This window comes from Podarcis cretensis, assembly GCF_951804945.1.
Source record: "Podarcis cretensis genome assembly, chromosome: 10".
NCBI lineage: Eukaryota > Metazoa > Chordata > Lepidosauria > Squamata > Lacertidae > Podarcis > Podarcis cretensis.
In genome coordinates this window covers 6,125,468-6,138,729 of record NC_137179.1, presented here as the reverse complement: position 1 = coordinate 6,138,729, position 13,262 = coordinate 6,125,468, and the positions used below count along the sequence as shown (strand labels likewise).

The following is a 13,262-nucleotide window of genomic DNA, read 5'->3' as shown; positions in this document are numbered from 1 at the left end:
GGTTGCCATCAATTTTTATTTTAATTAATTTTTATAATGTTTTTATAATGTTGCACTGTTTTAGTGTTGTTAGCCGCCCTGAGCCCGGCTTCAGCTGGGGAGGGCAGGATATAAATAAAATTTATTATTATTATTAATAATAATAATAATAATAATAATAATAATAATAAGTAATGTGATAAATTAATATGTTGAAATTTAGATCAGGAAAGAAAGATGTTAAGTGATTAAGTTAACTCTATGAGAATATAGGTTTTGGAAAACCGTTAAAATGATATACACTGAAATTCAACCAAGGGGACATGAGGAAGTCGCTTAACAATGTTAATAAGATTAGTCTTAATAAGGTTGGGATTTATGTTTGTTTATTTGTTGGTGTGTTTAAAAATTTGTGGAAAACCAATAATTTTTTTTGGAAAAATAAAATAAAATGTGAAACATCTTACCTTTAGTCTCCCAAAGAAAGGACTGTCGCCCGCTTCCACCAGGTAGAATGCATAAGGCTTTTTGCAAGCTTCCTGGGCAACTGTTTTCAGCTTGAAATGTAGTGTGCTGCAGAGTTCGGTGAAGAGGTGCTCGTAGGACGTCGTCCTCCGAGGCAAGGAGGGACCCCTTTTCTCCAGAGCATCTTCTGAGGTAGGATTTGGCTCTCTGGCCGTGAAACTCGCCTGCCTGTCGCCCTGCGTCATCAACCTGCTCAATTCAGCAAACTCGTCCATGATGACCGATATGTCTCCTCGGGAATCCTTTAGCTTATTATTATACGTTAACTTGTTGAGGTGGAAAGGAGCAGCCGGCCCTTGTCCTTGACCTTTCGTTCTAGCAGCATTGCTCACTGATTCCTGGGCAGAAGCAAACGGGGGAGGAGGTTCAAAAGGGTCGCTGTGTCTGCTTCTGGGGGTGCCGTGTGGGGCACTGTGCCTCGGGCCCCGATTCAAAATAGTTATCAGAAGCGGGCTTCGGCTCCTGGGTGGAACACTGAGCTCAGGAGCTTCAGGGGCCTTTCTCGATGGCAACGTCTCTGCCGTTACCTGAAGCAAGCGCTCCGGAGTACCTTCGCCAGAGGTAGGAGGTTGTGGTTTCTTTAGGGTATGTTTTAGCTTATCGTGGAAACGCAAACACTCCATATCTAAAGTGCTCTGAATGGGGTCGTTCAGAACCCTCCAAGCCCTATCGGAGAAGTTTTTCCATTCCTGCTCTCCGAAAAAAGGGCTACGCTTCTTGGAAGACTGAAAGCTTCTGTTTTTTTCTTGGTGCTTCTTGGTTATAGTAAAGTTTAAATAGTCCTTTAGAGGTCCCGACTCTTCGGGAGAAGGCAGCACAGACCCATCGCCTTCCCTGAATGAGGACGGCCAGTCATACTGGATAGTCTCAGCCTCAACATCAGGCACCGTCACCTTGTTTTCCAGATACATCCAGCCTTCACCCTTGTGTAGCTCGTTCTCACAGCTCAAATCACTGGCGCAACTTATTTCCATGGCATCTGGCGAGACAGCAGATCTTGTAGACGGTATCTCGGGCTGACCTCTGTGATGCACATCTCCGCAAAGTTCTGGGACACCGTCCACAGAAACACATTTATTTTCCCAATTTATATTCACGCCTGTAGCTCCGACAAATGACACGGGTCTTTCACCGGCCGGAGCATCTTCAGGGTCCTCCAGATTCTCCACCGGGTTTTCATACAGCTCATGTGCGTCTTCATGCTCAGGTAACCCAGATTCTTCGGATAAACATTCCGTAGGACGCATGGACGGCACAAAGGGCAGCATTTCTCTGCCTGCCTTCCTGAGCTCGTCTTCGCCCTCAAACAGGGATGCTTCCGAACTAACTTGTCCTGGGTCAACCCCACACAACGCAGCTGCTTGGATCAAGGGGAACTGGCGTTCTGGAGTTCTTGTGCCCGTGTCTTGCCACTCTGGGCAGCAAGAACTTCCAAGGGTGTCCGTAGCAGCTCCTGTCTCTTGATGAGACTTCCTTTCAGCCACATCCACCTGACCGGAACTTATGCTTCCCTGCAGTGCTGAATGATACCACCTGTATCTTTGTACAGCCATGTGAGAGTCCCTCTTGTTGCTAGGCTGCGCTAAACAGTCACCTGTCATTGCCCATTTGGGGTCATAATGGGCAAGCTTGTCAGTGGCATAACTCTCTTCATCACTCTCAGGAGGGGTCACACACTCAAGAGTGACTGAACTAATCCAGTTTAAGGCTGGATTCTCTTTCGCAAAGGCAGTTTCTTTGCTCACAGCCGTCATGCCACTCACAGTGTCTATCAACTCATAGAGAAAGGACCTGATGTCTTCAGGCACAGTAATTACAGCTTGGCTTAGCTTATCGTCATCAGATGCCGATTCTCGGGGCGCAGGAGAGACTTCAGTGTCCTCACTGTTAACGCCACACTCTTGATTGTCGGTACTGGTGTCCGATTCTTCATTATCCAAATGCCAGCTCTGGCCCTGAGAATCGCCAAGTCGTTCTGTTGTCTGCCTGGCCTTCCGTTCCTCCTGAGTGGCTGTGTTGAACCGCAGTTCATTCACTTGCAATGGAGCCACACCTACCAAGTGGAGGGCTTCCTTTTCCTCGGGGATGCAGGAATCCTCAGCTGAACGTGTTTGCTTTGTGAGTGTGCTATTTTTAGCTGAGTGCTCTTGGTTCCCCGGCAAGTCTTCCTCTTCATCAGATATTGCTTGATAGACAGGACTAACCTGCAACTTAACCACATCAGCCATGTGGATTCCATCCTCTTCCGGCAAAACACAGGAACCCGCGACCAAGTTTATTTCTTTTTCAGGTGCAAGATTTGGAGCTGATAAAGCAGAATTTTCTTGTTTCCCTGTGGATTCCCCTTGAACTGATGGGCTGCTATGCACTTGGCACGGTCCACAAGTTTGCAGCGGACTTGGGTCGGTCAGGTTACTCTCTTCCTGGGAAATGTCTTCAATCAAATCCATTTGATTTAGGGATATGTGATGTTTCGTTGATGCCACAGAGTCTTCCTGGGCTGTTGGCAATTCTATTACATCATCAGGACTTGTTTGATGGACAGGACTCGCCTGCGGTGAAACTGAATCAGCCAGATTCATTCCTTTCTCTTCCGTGGAACCAAAGGAATTATCGTCCGAACCGACTGGGTTTGGAAATTTGGGGCTGTTTGCCAGTACAATAGAATCTCGACTCTCTACGGATTCTCCTCGAGTTGCCATATCCTTTAATTCAGCAGCTTGTGCAGAAGCTGAATCTTCTAGGTTGATTTTGTTATCTTCCTGGGACCTACGGGTGCTTTCAGCCACATCCATTTGGTTTGGAGACATGGGATGTTTGGCTAATTCAACAGCGTCTTCTGTCTCTGGAGACTGGGCTACTTCATCGTGGGTTATTTGATTTACAGGGCTAGTCCGTAATGGAAGGGAATCAAACAGATTGTCCTCTCTATCTTCCTCTGAAAGGCAGAAACCCTTAACCGCATCTGTTGGGTCTAGAGATGCAGAATTAGGGGTTGATAATACAAAGTCTTCTTGGGTACCAGGTGATTTTGCCTGATGCTCGGAAACTGTGGCTGGTGATGGTGGAAAAGTGACTGGGGATGTAGAGGCCCTGGCAGCTTCTCTGTCTTCTATTGCACAGCCTTCCTCTTCTTTGTTTTCTTGGTCCAAGTCCATATCTCGGGGCTCCGAGTCAGTATCGTTGCTGTCCGAAAGAGCAAGTTCAATTGATTCCCACCCCGTGCTCTCTCCTTCTATATCTTCCTCATCTACGGGGAGGTCCTGTGACCCCCTCCCCTCTCTACACGGTTTGTTGACTTCCCCACAATCACTGTCTGCTTCTAACCAGCCTATTTCAGCAGGACGTAGCAACACGGCGCCACCGCTCTGTGGGCTGTCCTCCTTCTCCTCTGCAGAAGGAGAGGAAGCCTTTAATTCAGAAATCTTCTCTGCAGAAATGCCACCAGCCATCGTGTTTGCACTAGGCTGCTTGCTGGCTGAATTCTCCAGGACTTCCGTATCCTTGGAAGCAGCATCGCTTTGGGAAACCTCAGCTAAGTCGACACTCGCAGTCGCCTCCGCATCAGTTCCACACTCCCGAGGCCTCGAACGCCCTTCGGTATGCTCATCTGTCAAGTTTCTATTCTGGCTCTCTGCGGAGAGGGCAGGATCAGGTGGAAGCTCTTCATCAGGTTTCTCCACAGCCACCTGAAATAAAAATTCCAAGTTTCAAAAGTTTAGAGAGACAGAAAGGCAAAAAGTAAAAAAATAAATCTCCATAGCTTTCTAAATCTGCAAACTATCCTAGAGCAGTAAAAAACAAAATCACAGCATGGTGCAAACGTTTACCAACACACGCTGCCTGGAGTTGAGAGCCTCGGCCCTCCTACCTTTCGAGCTCCTTCAAGGTTTACCCCACTGTGCTGCTTCAAGAATAGGCTGCCACAGCTTGTCACAAGTCAAACCAAGCACGGTGTCTGCTAGCCATGCCTCGTGGCCTAGCCATCAATCTTCCCTTGTTTTCACCATTCAATCTGGTTAGCACAAACGGCAGAGTTCGAATCACTGTGTTTGTGGCAGGTTATGGCAGCCGGCTCTATAATGCTGTCCAACAGCTAAATACGGCCCCGAAAAGTGAGGTTTTTCCATTCCCCAGGTTTTTCTTCAGACCTCCTCCCTGAACCAAGATGGTTCTTTAATCCCAGTTATTTAATAAATAAGTATTATGTTGGCTTTCTATCTCCGCTGGTTGTTCCAAGTTCACTGGGGAAGGGCATCATGCTCTATGGGATTTAAAGCACAATTTGCTGTAGAGGCTACTGTTATACTACTAACAGCAACAAGAGAAAAATTTGATGGGAACTGTCTATGGAAATTAAAGGGGAACCGGCAGGGCTTTTCTTACATTTGAAGCCGAATTCCCTTTAATTTCCGTACAGCGGTATGTTGGTTCTCGAACGGCTTAGCTGTCGAACAATTCGGCTCCCAAACGGCGCAAACCCGGAAGTAAGCGTCCCAGTTTGTGAACGTTTTTCGGAAGCCGAACGTCCAACGCAGCTACCGTTTGAGTGCAGGAAGCTGAGCATTGGTTTTTGAATGGTTTTGGGAGTCGAACAGACTTCTGGAACGGATTAAGTTTGAGACCCAAGGTACCACTGTAGATAAGTTTCCAAGGTATCACGGAGGACATGTTGACAGGTGGCTATCAATAAAAATGTCTATTAGGAACCTCTGTACATTTTATTCTGAGATCTTATGATCGAGGGCGGTATATAAATCCAATCAATGAGGAACTTCTACCCTGTTTCCCCGAAAATAAGAGTGTCTTAATTTTTGTTCCCAAAGATGCTTATTTTCAGGGGATGTCTTATTTTTCCATGAAGAAGAATACGGTACACATTTATTGTCTAATTGCGAGTCAGCCAGACTCCATCAGGGCAGAGCGAGCAGCAGGCGGCAGCTTTTCCTGGCGGTGGCGTGGGCTCTCTGATTTAAAGAGACTTCGGCACTGCCTGAACAGCTCTGCCTGTGCTGTGGCCAATCAGTAAGCTGCGTGGTGGTGCCCGCCGCTACGGTCCAGAGGAGTCAGACACCTTACGGTAGCTTCAGGGGTCTTATATTCTGGGGGTAGCCTTATTATCGGGGAGGTCTTATTTTGGGGGGATGCCTTATATTACAGTGAGAGGCAAAACTGGAAGTAGGTCTTATTTTCGGGGGATGTCTTACTTTCAGGGAAACAGGGTAGGCTCTCTACCCAATTTTCACTCATGAATGAGATTTGAGGTTATCAGGGCTGTAACTCAGTAGCAGAACACTCACTAGGCAAGCAGAACCCAGGTTGAATCCCTGGCATCTGCGGACAGGGCAGAGAGAATCATTGCCAGTCAGTGTAGTTAACTCGGCGTAATACTGAGTCAAATGGACCAGCGGTCCGAGTCGCTATAAGGCTGTTCTCAAAAACTGCAAGAGGTTCCAAATTACCCGTATGGTTTTACAGATGTAGCTATGCCCAGCTGTAGCTCTGAGCCCCTCACTGCTAAATGGTGCCAAGTGTACCAGCCAGGCTCCTGGCACTCTGCATCTGCCTCCTGCCCAACACTGACATCTGGCCTGAGCCGATCTACCGAAGTCTTTCTTACTTTGTCAGGAGGATTAACATTCTCTTTCGGTTTGCTGGCAGCAACATGGGACTCTTCCTCCTCCTCACTGGGGTCATCAGGGATAACGATGGGAGCCTCATCGATGCAATTCGTAGAGGACAGTTCATTACAGGAGAGGGGCTTCTCCGAGGAAGAAACCGCCCTCTCGTCTGCTTCTCTGGGCGTCCGGTTATCACCGGATAGAGAGTCTGCGGGGCATTTCTCCAAACTGTACGACCCCTCGCAATCGTCGTCGATGACTTCAAAGGCATCCACGATGCTTCTCAGTGAGACGAATTTGGGAGGGTTGCGGTGTTCGACCACGTTCCTTATTGTAGGGGATCTGAACGGCTTGTTATAAAACAGCGCCACCCACATATGCAGGATGCGCATCATTTCATCTGAATCATCCAACAAGCGGGTGTCCCAGGGCCTACAGAAAAAGGAAATGCAGACTTATTCTTGAGAAGTTTTATTTTAAGGCTCTCTACCTGACTGGGTGAAATCACATCATTTTAGTCTTTACATGGCTTGGGTCCTGCATAAACAATTGAAAAAGGATGTTGACAGGTTGCAATGTGTGCAGAGGAGGGCAACTAAGATGATCAAGGGTCTAGAAGCCAAGCCTTATGAGGAACAGTTGAAGGAGCTGGATATGTTTAGCCTGGAAAAGAGGGACGGAGAGGAGATATGAGAGCCATCTTGAAATATCTAAAGGGCTGTTTGTAGAACTTGTACTGTTAAAACGGAAAGGGGTCAAACCATCGCCAAGAGGTGCTGAAATTTTGGGAGGTTGGATAGTTACAATGGAATGGTCTCGGTGGTGGGGTGCACATTTTAATTCTTATTTATTTACGATTATTACTTTGTCCAAAAAAGATGATCAAACTACTGGACACTTTTCACCTGGGGATGCATAAAGCTACTGTAGGATGGTACAGAAATGTTAATTTTTTAAAAAATTATTATTATTATTATTATTATTATTATTATTATTACTATTATACTATAGGACAGTAAAAGCTGTTTGACTGTGGATCAGACGACCTTAGGAGGTGGTAGACTCTCCTTTCTTGGAGGTTTTTAAGCAGAGGTCAGATGATCATCTGTCATGGATGCTTTAGTTGAGTTTCCCTATATGGAAGGGGGTTGGACTAGGTGACCCTTGGGATCCCACTCCACAGTTCTATGATCCCAGAGACTGTCATCTTCTCCTACTGGAGAGGCTGCCTGGAACAAGGTGTTCTCTGGGGCAATGTCTCCTGACAGGCACTCTCCATCTATTCCTGTTGCTCTCAATGTCCTGCTAGGGAAGATCCTGAAAGCAGCCCATGACCTTGGCTGGGAAGCACAGAACCTATTGATGCAGTGTACGGGTGGCAACCCATTTTGGCTCCACAGGCCAGCTCCTTATCAGGATCAAGCTTGTGGGCAAAATTTGACAGGTGGGCAAGGCTATCCTCCCATCAACCACCTGACTTCAGGAGCAAGGTACTTTTAAGTTCCTAAGTGGGGAGACTTCAAATCACCTTGCAAGGCACTGCCAGAACAATTTCTCCCTCCACTTTCCCAGGGCTTTTGACCCAAATCCCTTCCTGAATCAGAACAGGACCCCCTGCTTATCAGCTGATTCGCAGGGGTTATATGCTACGTTGGCTGTTCACGTCTGTTCCAAGCAGGGAACGTGTACACACAGCCAAACTGAGGATTTAACCCCATCTTCCTGCCCATCAGATGATGTCGCAAGTGTACCTCTGGTGTACTGTGCCCATCTCAACACACTCAGCAGAGAGGCAACCAAACGACCAGATTCCTGTCCATTTAAGGCTCTGAGCTTCTCAAGAAGAGGTTGTACACACACAGATGTAACTCACAACTTACGCTCATTTAACCTGTGCGCATTCAGCTTTACATACTTGGCAAATATATATGTTTTGACTATATGTGATTTTGGCCTTACATGCTATCCCTGGAACGTAACCGCCACATGAGCGGAGAGTTGCCTATATAGCTATATAATGGCTCAGCTCAAGGCATTGAAAGACCAGCCTCCAAATGCCCTTGTTCTCTGGGCCACGGTTCATGATCCTGGAGAGATCACCCAGCTCCTATCTGCATTCTCACCACTACTGCCAGGCCTGTAATTCTACCTAGTTATGAAGGGTCTAAACCACTGAGCCTCTTGGGCTTGCCGATCAGAAGGTAGGCAATTCGAATCCCCATGATGGGGTGAGCTCCTGTTGCTTGGTCTCAGCTCCTGCCAACCTAAAAGTTTGAAAGCATGCCCCTCCTCCAAAGTGCAAGTAGATAAATAGGTACCACTCCGGAGGGAAGGTAAATGGCGTTTCCGTGTGCTGCTCTGGTTGCACCAGAAGCGGCTTAGTCATGTTGGCCACATGACCAGGAAAAACTGTCTGCAGACAAACGCCGGCTCCCTCGGCCTCAAAAGCAAGATGAGCGCCGCAACCCCAGAGTCATCTGCAACTGGACTTAACTGTCATGGGTCCTTTACTTTACCTTTTTAGTTATGATTTTATTTATCTTACTTGTGGCTTGAATGCATTTCATACAATGAGTATCTTTCCAAAGCTGGGAATTACTTACCCGTGTACAGCTCGAACTACTGTTCTCTCCAAGATATTATTAGTGTATTTGCTATCTAAGTTGGGCGGGTAGTCAGCCTCCCACTGGAAAGTCACTTTGACAGTTTTGTCGCAAAAGGTCACTTTATGGGACTTGGAGAAGTCTTCCTTCAACCTCGCGGCCATGACGGCAGAGCGCGTGAATGGTATGCAGCCCCTCAGCTGCTTGTGAGGGTGGCAGATCCTCTGCTGGTGCCGAAAAGGCATGACTTTTCCAACTAAAGGCCCCAGCCTGGCATTCTTCACACCGTTCTTGGTGCCCGGGGGCCCCTTCTTGCAAGATTCAGACACCGGGGAGGCGTACGAGTGCTCAGAAGAAATCAAGGAGTGAATGCTCGAATCCGAAAGATAACCCGTCTCCCTTGGAGGTGTCGCCAAACTGGGTTTCGCAGCCCGCCTTTTGCTGGAACCCGCGGGGTTGTTTTCATGAGAGCTGGAAGGAGACTCTCTGCCCTCACCACTTTGCTCAGGAGACAAATCAGACTCTGGGCCCGTCTTGCCAGAGAAGGAAGCAGTTTTCAGCTTCTTTGTCACTCTGTGATATTCGTGATCAGAAGACTTGTCCGAATGTTTCCCTTTGTGCAAGCGGCGGCGCTCCCGAGAGGGGCTGGGGGGCAAGGAGGCGCCACTGCTGTTGCTGAGCAGCGGGGAGTTGGAGCTCAGCGCCAGGTCGGCCAACAGGTTCAAGGCGTGGGAGTCGCAGTTGAGCACTTTGGGAGATGGGCAAGCATCCTGGGCCGGGCTTCTCTCGCTCGAAGGATCGTTCTCATCGCTAGCCGGAGGAATTTCGTCCTCCCGCTGATGGGAACTTTTCCTCTTCACTGCGTAAGAAAAGGAGAAAGTTTCAGAGCGGGGATGCTAAGACAGTTCCACCCTTACGAAAAAGCACCATTAAAGGCTAGTGGTTTTTTGAGAGCCAATATGGTGCAGCACTTGTGGTTTCATGCTAACATTCCCAGTCCCTGTTCAGTCACTAAAGTTGCAAAGTGACTACTCTGGGACAGTCGCTATGTCTCAACCTAACCTTACTCACAGGGTCGTTATAAGGACAAAGTGGCCGGGGAGGGAGAAGAGAGCCTTGTATGCTGCTCTGAGGAGGAAAGGTAGGATTTTAAAAGGATCTCTCTCTAGCTGTTGTTATAGTTAGTTACAGATAAATTCAATTAGTTACAGATAAAGTTATACAGTTATGGGAAAAAGAAAGTACACCCTCTTTAAGTTCTGTGGTCTTACATATGAGGACATCATAACAATGATCTGTTTCTTAGCAGGTCTTTAAATCAGGTAAATATAACCTCAGAACTCCTAAGAAACAGATTATTGTTATTATGCCATATGTAAAACCACAGAAATCAAAGAGGGTGTACTTTCTTTTCCCCATGACTGTAGCTACCGTATTGGCCCGAATATAAGCCACGCCCAAATATAAGCTGCACCTTTAAAATTGGAGGGAGGGGAAGAAAAAAAGAAAAAGAAAAAATACCCTAATATAAGCCACTCTCTTCCTCACTGCTCCTCGGTGCATACTTGGGGGGGGGGGCTGCGTTACCGGCAGCCTTTCCCCTTCCTCGCTCTCTCTCCCTTCCCAGCTTTGGCGGGAGAGGACAGGGGAGTGTGCACGGGGCGGACGCTGCTTCGCCGCACTCCTAGCGTAAGGTCACGGATATAAGCCACACTTTAACTTTTCATGGTTGGAATTTTGGGGGGAAGTGCGGCTTATATTCAGGCCAGTATGGTAGTCATAGAGAAATCCCGTCAAACTCAGGTAGCCATAGTTTCCTGAGCACCTTCACTTTCCTGCTAATGAACCCGCAGGAAGCACTACGAACAACGTGCTTCAAGAAATCCACCTCCATTTCTAGGAACTAAAAGGGCCAACTTTCTGGCCTGCAGGCAGGTACCCTTCTCCTGCACTCCCTGCACTGTTGGCACAGTGGGAGGCAGTCAGTTCCACAGGTTCAGAGAGAGACACCCATGGGGGTCCTGTCTCTGTCTCTATGGGACCTGGCGCTCTGGGATGTGGTCCATAATAATAATTTATTATTTATACCCCACCCATCTGGCTGAGTTTCCCCAGCCACTCTGGGCAGCTCCCAATCAAGTGTTAAAAACAGTACAGCGTTAAATATTAAAAACTTCCCTAAACAGGGCTGCCTTCAGATGTCTTTTAAAGATAGGATAGCTGCTTATTTCCTTCACATCTGAAGGGAGGGTGTTCCACAGGGTGGGCGCCACCACCGAGAAGGCCCTCTGTCTGGTTCCCTGTAACCTCGCAATGAGGGAACCGCCAGAAGGCCCTCGGAGCTGGACCTCAGTGTCCGGGCTGGACGATGGGAGTGGAGACGCTCCTTCAGGTATACAGGACCGAGGCCGTTTAGGGCTTTAAAGGTCAGCACCAACACTTTGAATTGTGCTCGGAAACGTACTGGGAACCAATGCGGATCTCTCAGAGAGAAATCATCCTGGAACTCTAAACCCACAAATTCTCAGAGAGTCCATGGGACTCGTGCCCACCAGCTTGGGGTTTAGTGGCCCTCTGGTGACCAGTATCAGGCTCAGAGGCATCAGCCCTCTGTGGCTCCCTAGCCATTGACTTTACAACATCTGACTCGGCGTCTTGGTCGCTGACTGACCCGGGTCCCTTTGTTCACTGTTTTGAAGTAGAGTCCACAACTGTCAGGGGACGCAGGTGGCGCTGTGGGTTAAAGCCTCAGCGCCTAGGACTTGCCGATCGAAAGGTCGGCGGTTCGAATCCCTGCGGCGGGGTGCGCTCCCGCTGCTCGGTCCCAGCGCCTGCCAACCTAGCAGTTCGAAAGCACCTCCGGGTGCAAGTAGATAAATAGGGACCGCTTACCAGCGGGAAGGTAAACGGCATTTCCGTGTGCGGCTCTGGCTCTGGCTCTGGCCAGAGCAGCGATGTCACGCTGGCCACGTGACCCGGAAGTGTCTCCGGACAGCGCTGGCCCCTGGCCTCTTAAGTGAGATGGGCGCACAACCCCAGAGTCTGTCAAGACTGGCCCGTACGGGCAGGGGTACCTTTACCTTTACCTTTACCACAACTGTCAACCCAGGAAGGACTAAAAGCGTCAGCCATCTTGGGCTACACTCAACTAAAAGGCAAAGGCTCTTCAGCTTCCTCTTTCACCCGTGTGGCAGGATGCCACCAAGATGGGGGGGGGGGACTTTGGAAAGAGCCGCAAAGGCATTAGAAAGCCCTTTGCCCGTGCCATTGGGAAGGTGATGCAAAGGAAAGAAACGTCCTTGGGACGGGAGGGAAAACACCAGCCTCCAGCTCCTCATCCTTTCAAGGGGAAGCCGAGCCAAAGCATCATCTTAACCCTAATTCTGATTTTACGTTTCAAGCACCGCCTTACTTTGGTTCCTCGTGCTCATCTTCTCACTCGAAACTTTTTCCGCGGTGGAGTCTTTTTTTTGTTTCGAGACCCGGGACTTCTTCTCTTCCACTCCAAGGCTCTCAGAAGAGGCGGCGGCCTTCACAGCAGACTCGCACGGTGTTTGCTGGACAAATTCCGCAGACAAAACCTCAGCGCCTACGAGAAAAGAAAGGTCTCTAGCGCCAAGAAGGAATAAGGCGTAAGGAAGCGATAAAATCCTTGCAGAGAGCCCTTATGATCCACACGAATGCTGGCCCAATTCAAACATTACTTGCCCCATGCTCAGATCGATGAAGAGCCCTAACTGCTTTGCATGTGGGCGATGCCCAGTTCAGACCCCAACATGCCCAGGAAGGTGCCAGGCAGATCTGCCATGGGCGGGAGGTGCATCAATGAGGCTCAGCCACTCATTTAACCTCCAGTGTCAGGGGCACCCATAGAAGGGCCTCCCAGGCCCCATGTGCCTTGGGCACATAGCTTATACCCCCCAGGAGCCGGGGTGGGGGGTTAAACATCACTGGCTTTATCCTATGGAAGTCCCTCCCAGCTGAGATCAGAAAGGCCCCCTCCCTCTTGAATTTCTAGCACCTACTGAAGACATTTTAAAATACAGTGGTACCTCGGGATGCGAACGGGTTTCGTTCCGGAGCCCCGTTCGCATCCTGAAGCGAACGCAACCCGCGTCCGCGTGTCGCCACTTTTGTGCATGCGCGTGACATCATTTTGACCGTCTGCGCATGCACACGGGGCGAAACCCGGAAGTAACCCGCTCTGTTACTTCTGGGTCACCGCGGAGCGCAACCCGAAAATACTTAATTTGAAGCACATTTATCCCAAGGTATGAATGTACTCCAGCAGGCATTTTAAGTATGTTTTCTGATATATATATATATTTTTTTTGGGGGGGGGGGTAGGGGATTAATTCTAACTGATTTACCTTTGCTTTATCTTTTGACCATTACTGTACACCACTTAAGAGACTACCGTGTTAAGTGTTACATAAATCTTTGAAATAAATGCATGCATGCATTCATGATGCAAACAGAGGATCTCAGTTGCTGAGCAGCTTCATGGAAAAACCAGCCATCCTTCCAGTGCCCT

The 13,262-nt window shown here is 48.6% G+C and overlaps 1 protein-coding gene and 1 long non-coding RNA gene across 8 annotated transcripts in view; one reads left to right on the top strand and one right to left on the bottom strand.

Moving 5' to 3' along the window:
* Positions 1 to 13,262, top strand: part of LOC307225326 — a 325,653-nt gene that overhangs the window by 251,070 nt on the left and 61,321 nt on the right. The gene's annotated exons all lie outside the window — the stretch shown is intronic.
* The window catches only part of TASOR2 (transcription activation suppressor family member 2), a 67,406-nt gene that overhangs the window by 14,533 nt on the left and 39,611 nt on the right, over positions 1 to 13,262 (bottom strand). For 6 of the 7 annotated variants that reach the window (XM_079992097.1, XM_079992096.1, XM_079992099.1 and 3 more), the window contains 4 exons: positions 12,141 to 12,317; positions 8,729 to 9,587; positions 6,125 to 6,557; positions 447 to 4,193 (listed from right to left, as the gene is read on the bottom strand). In XM_079992097.1, coding sequence (XP_079848223.1) covers positions 447 to 4,193; positions 6,125 to 6,557; positions 8,729 to 9,587; positions 12,141 to 12,317 — 5,216 coding nt within the window. The remainder of the gene's footprint in view (positions 1 to 446; positions 4,194 to 6,124; positions 6,558 to 8,728; positions 9,588 to 12,140; positions 12,318 to 13,262) is intronic. The other variant, XM_079992102.1, reaches the window with a different exon arrangement.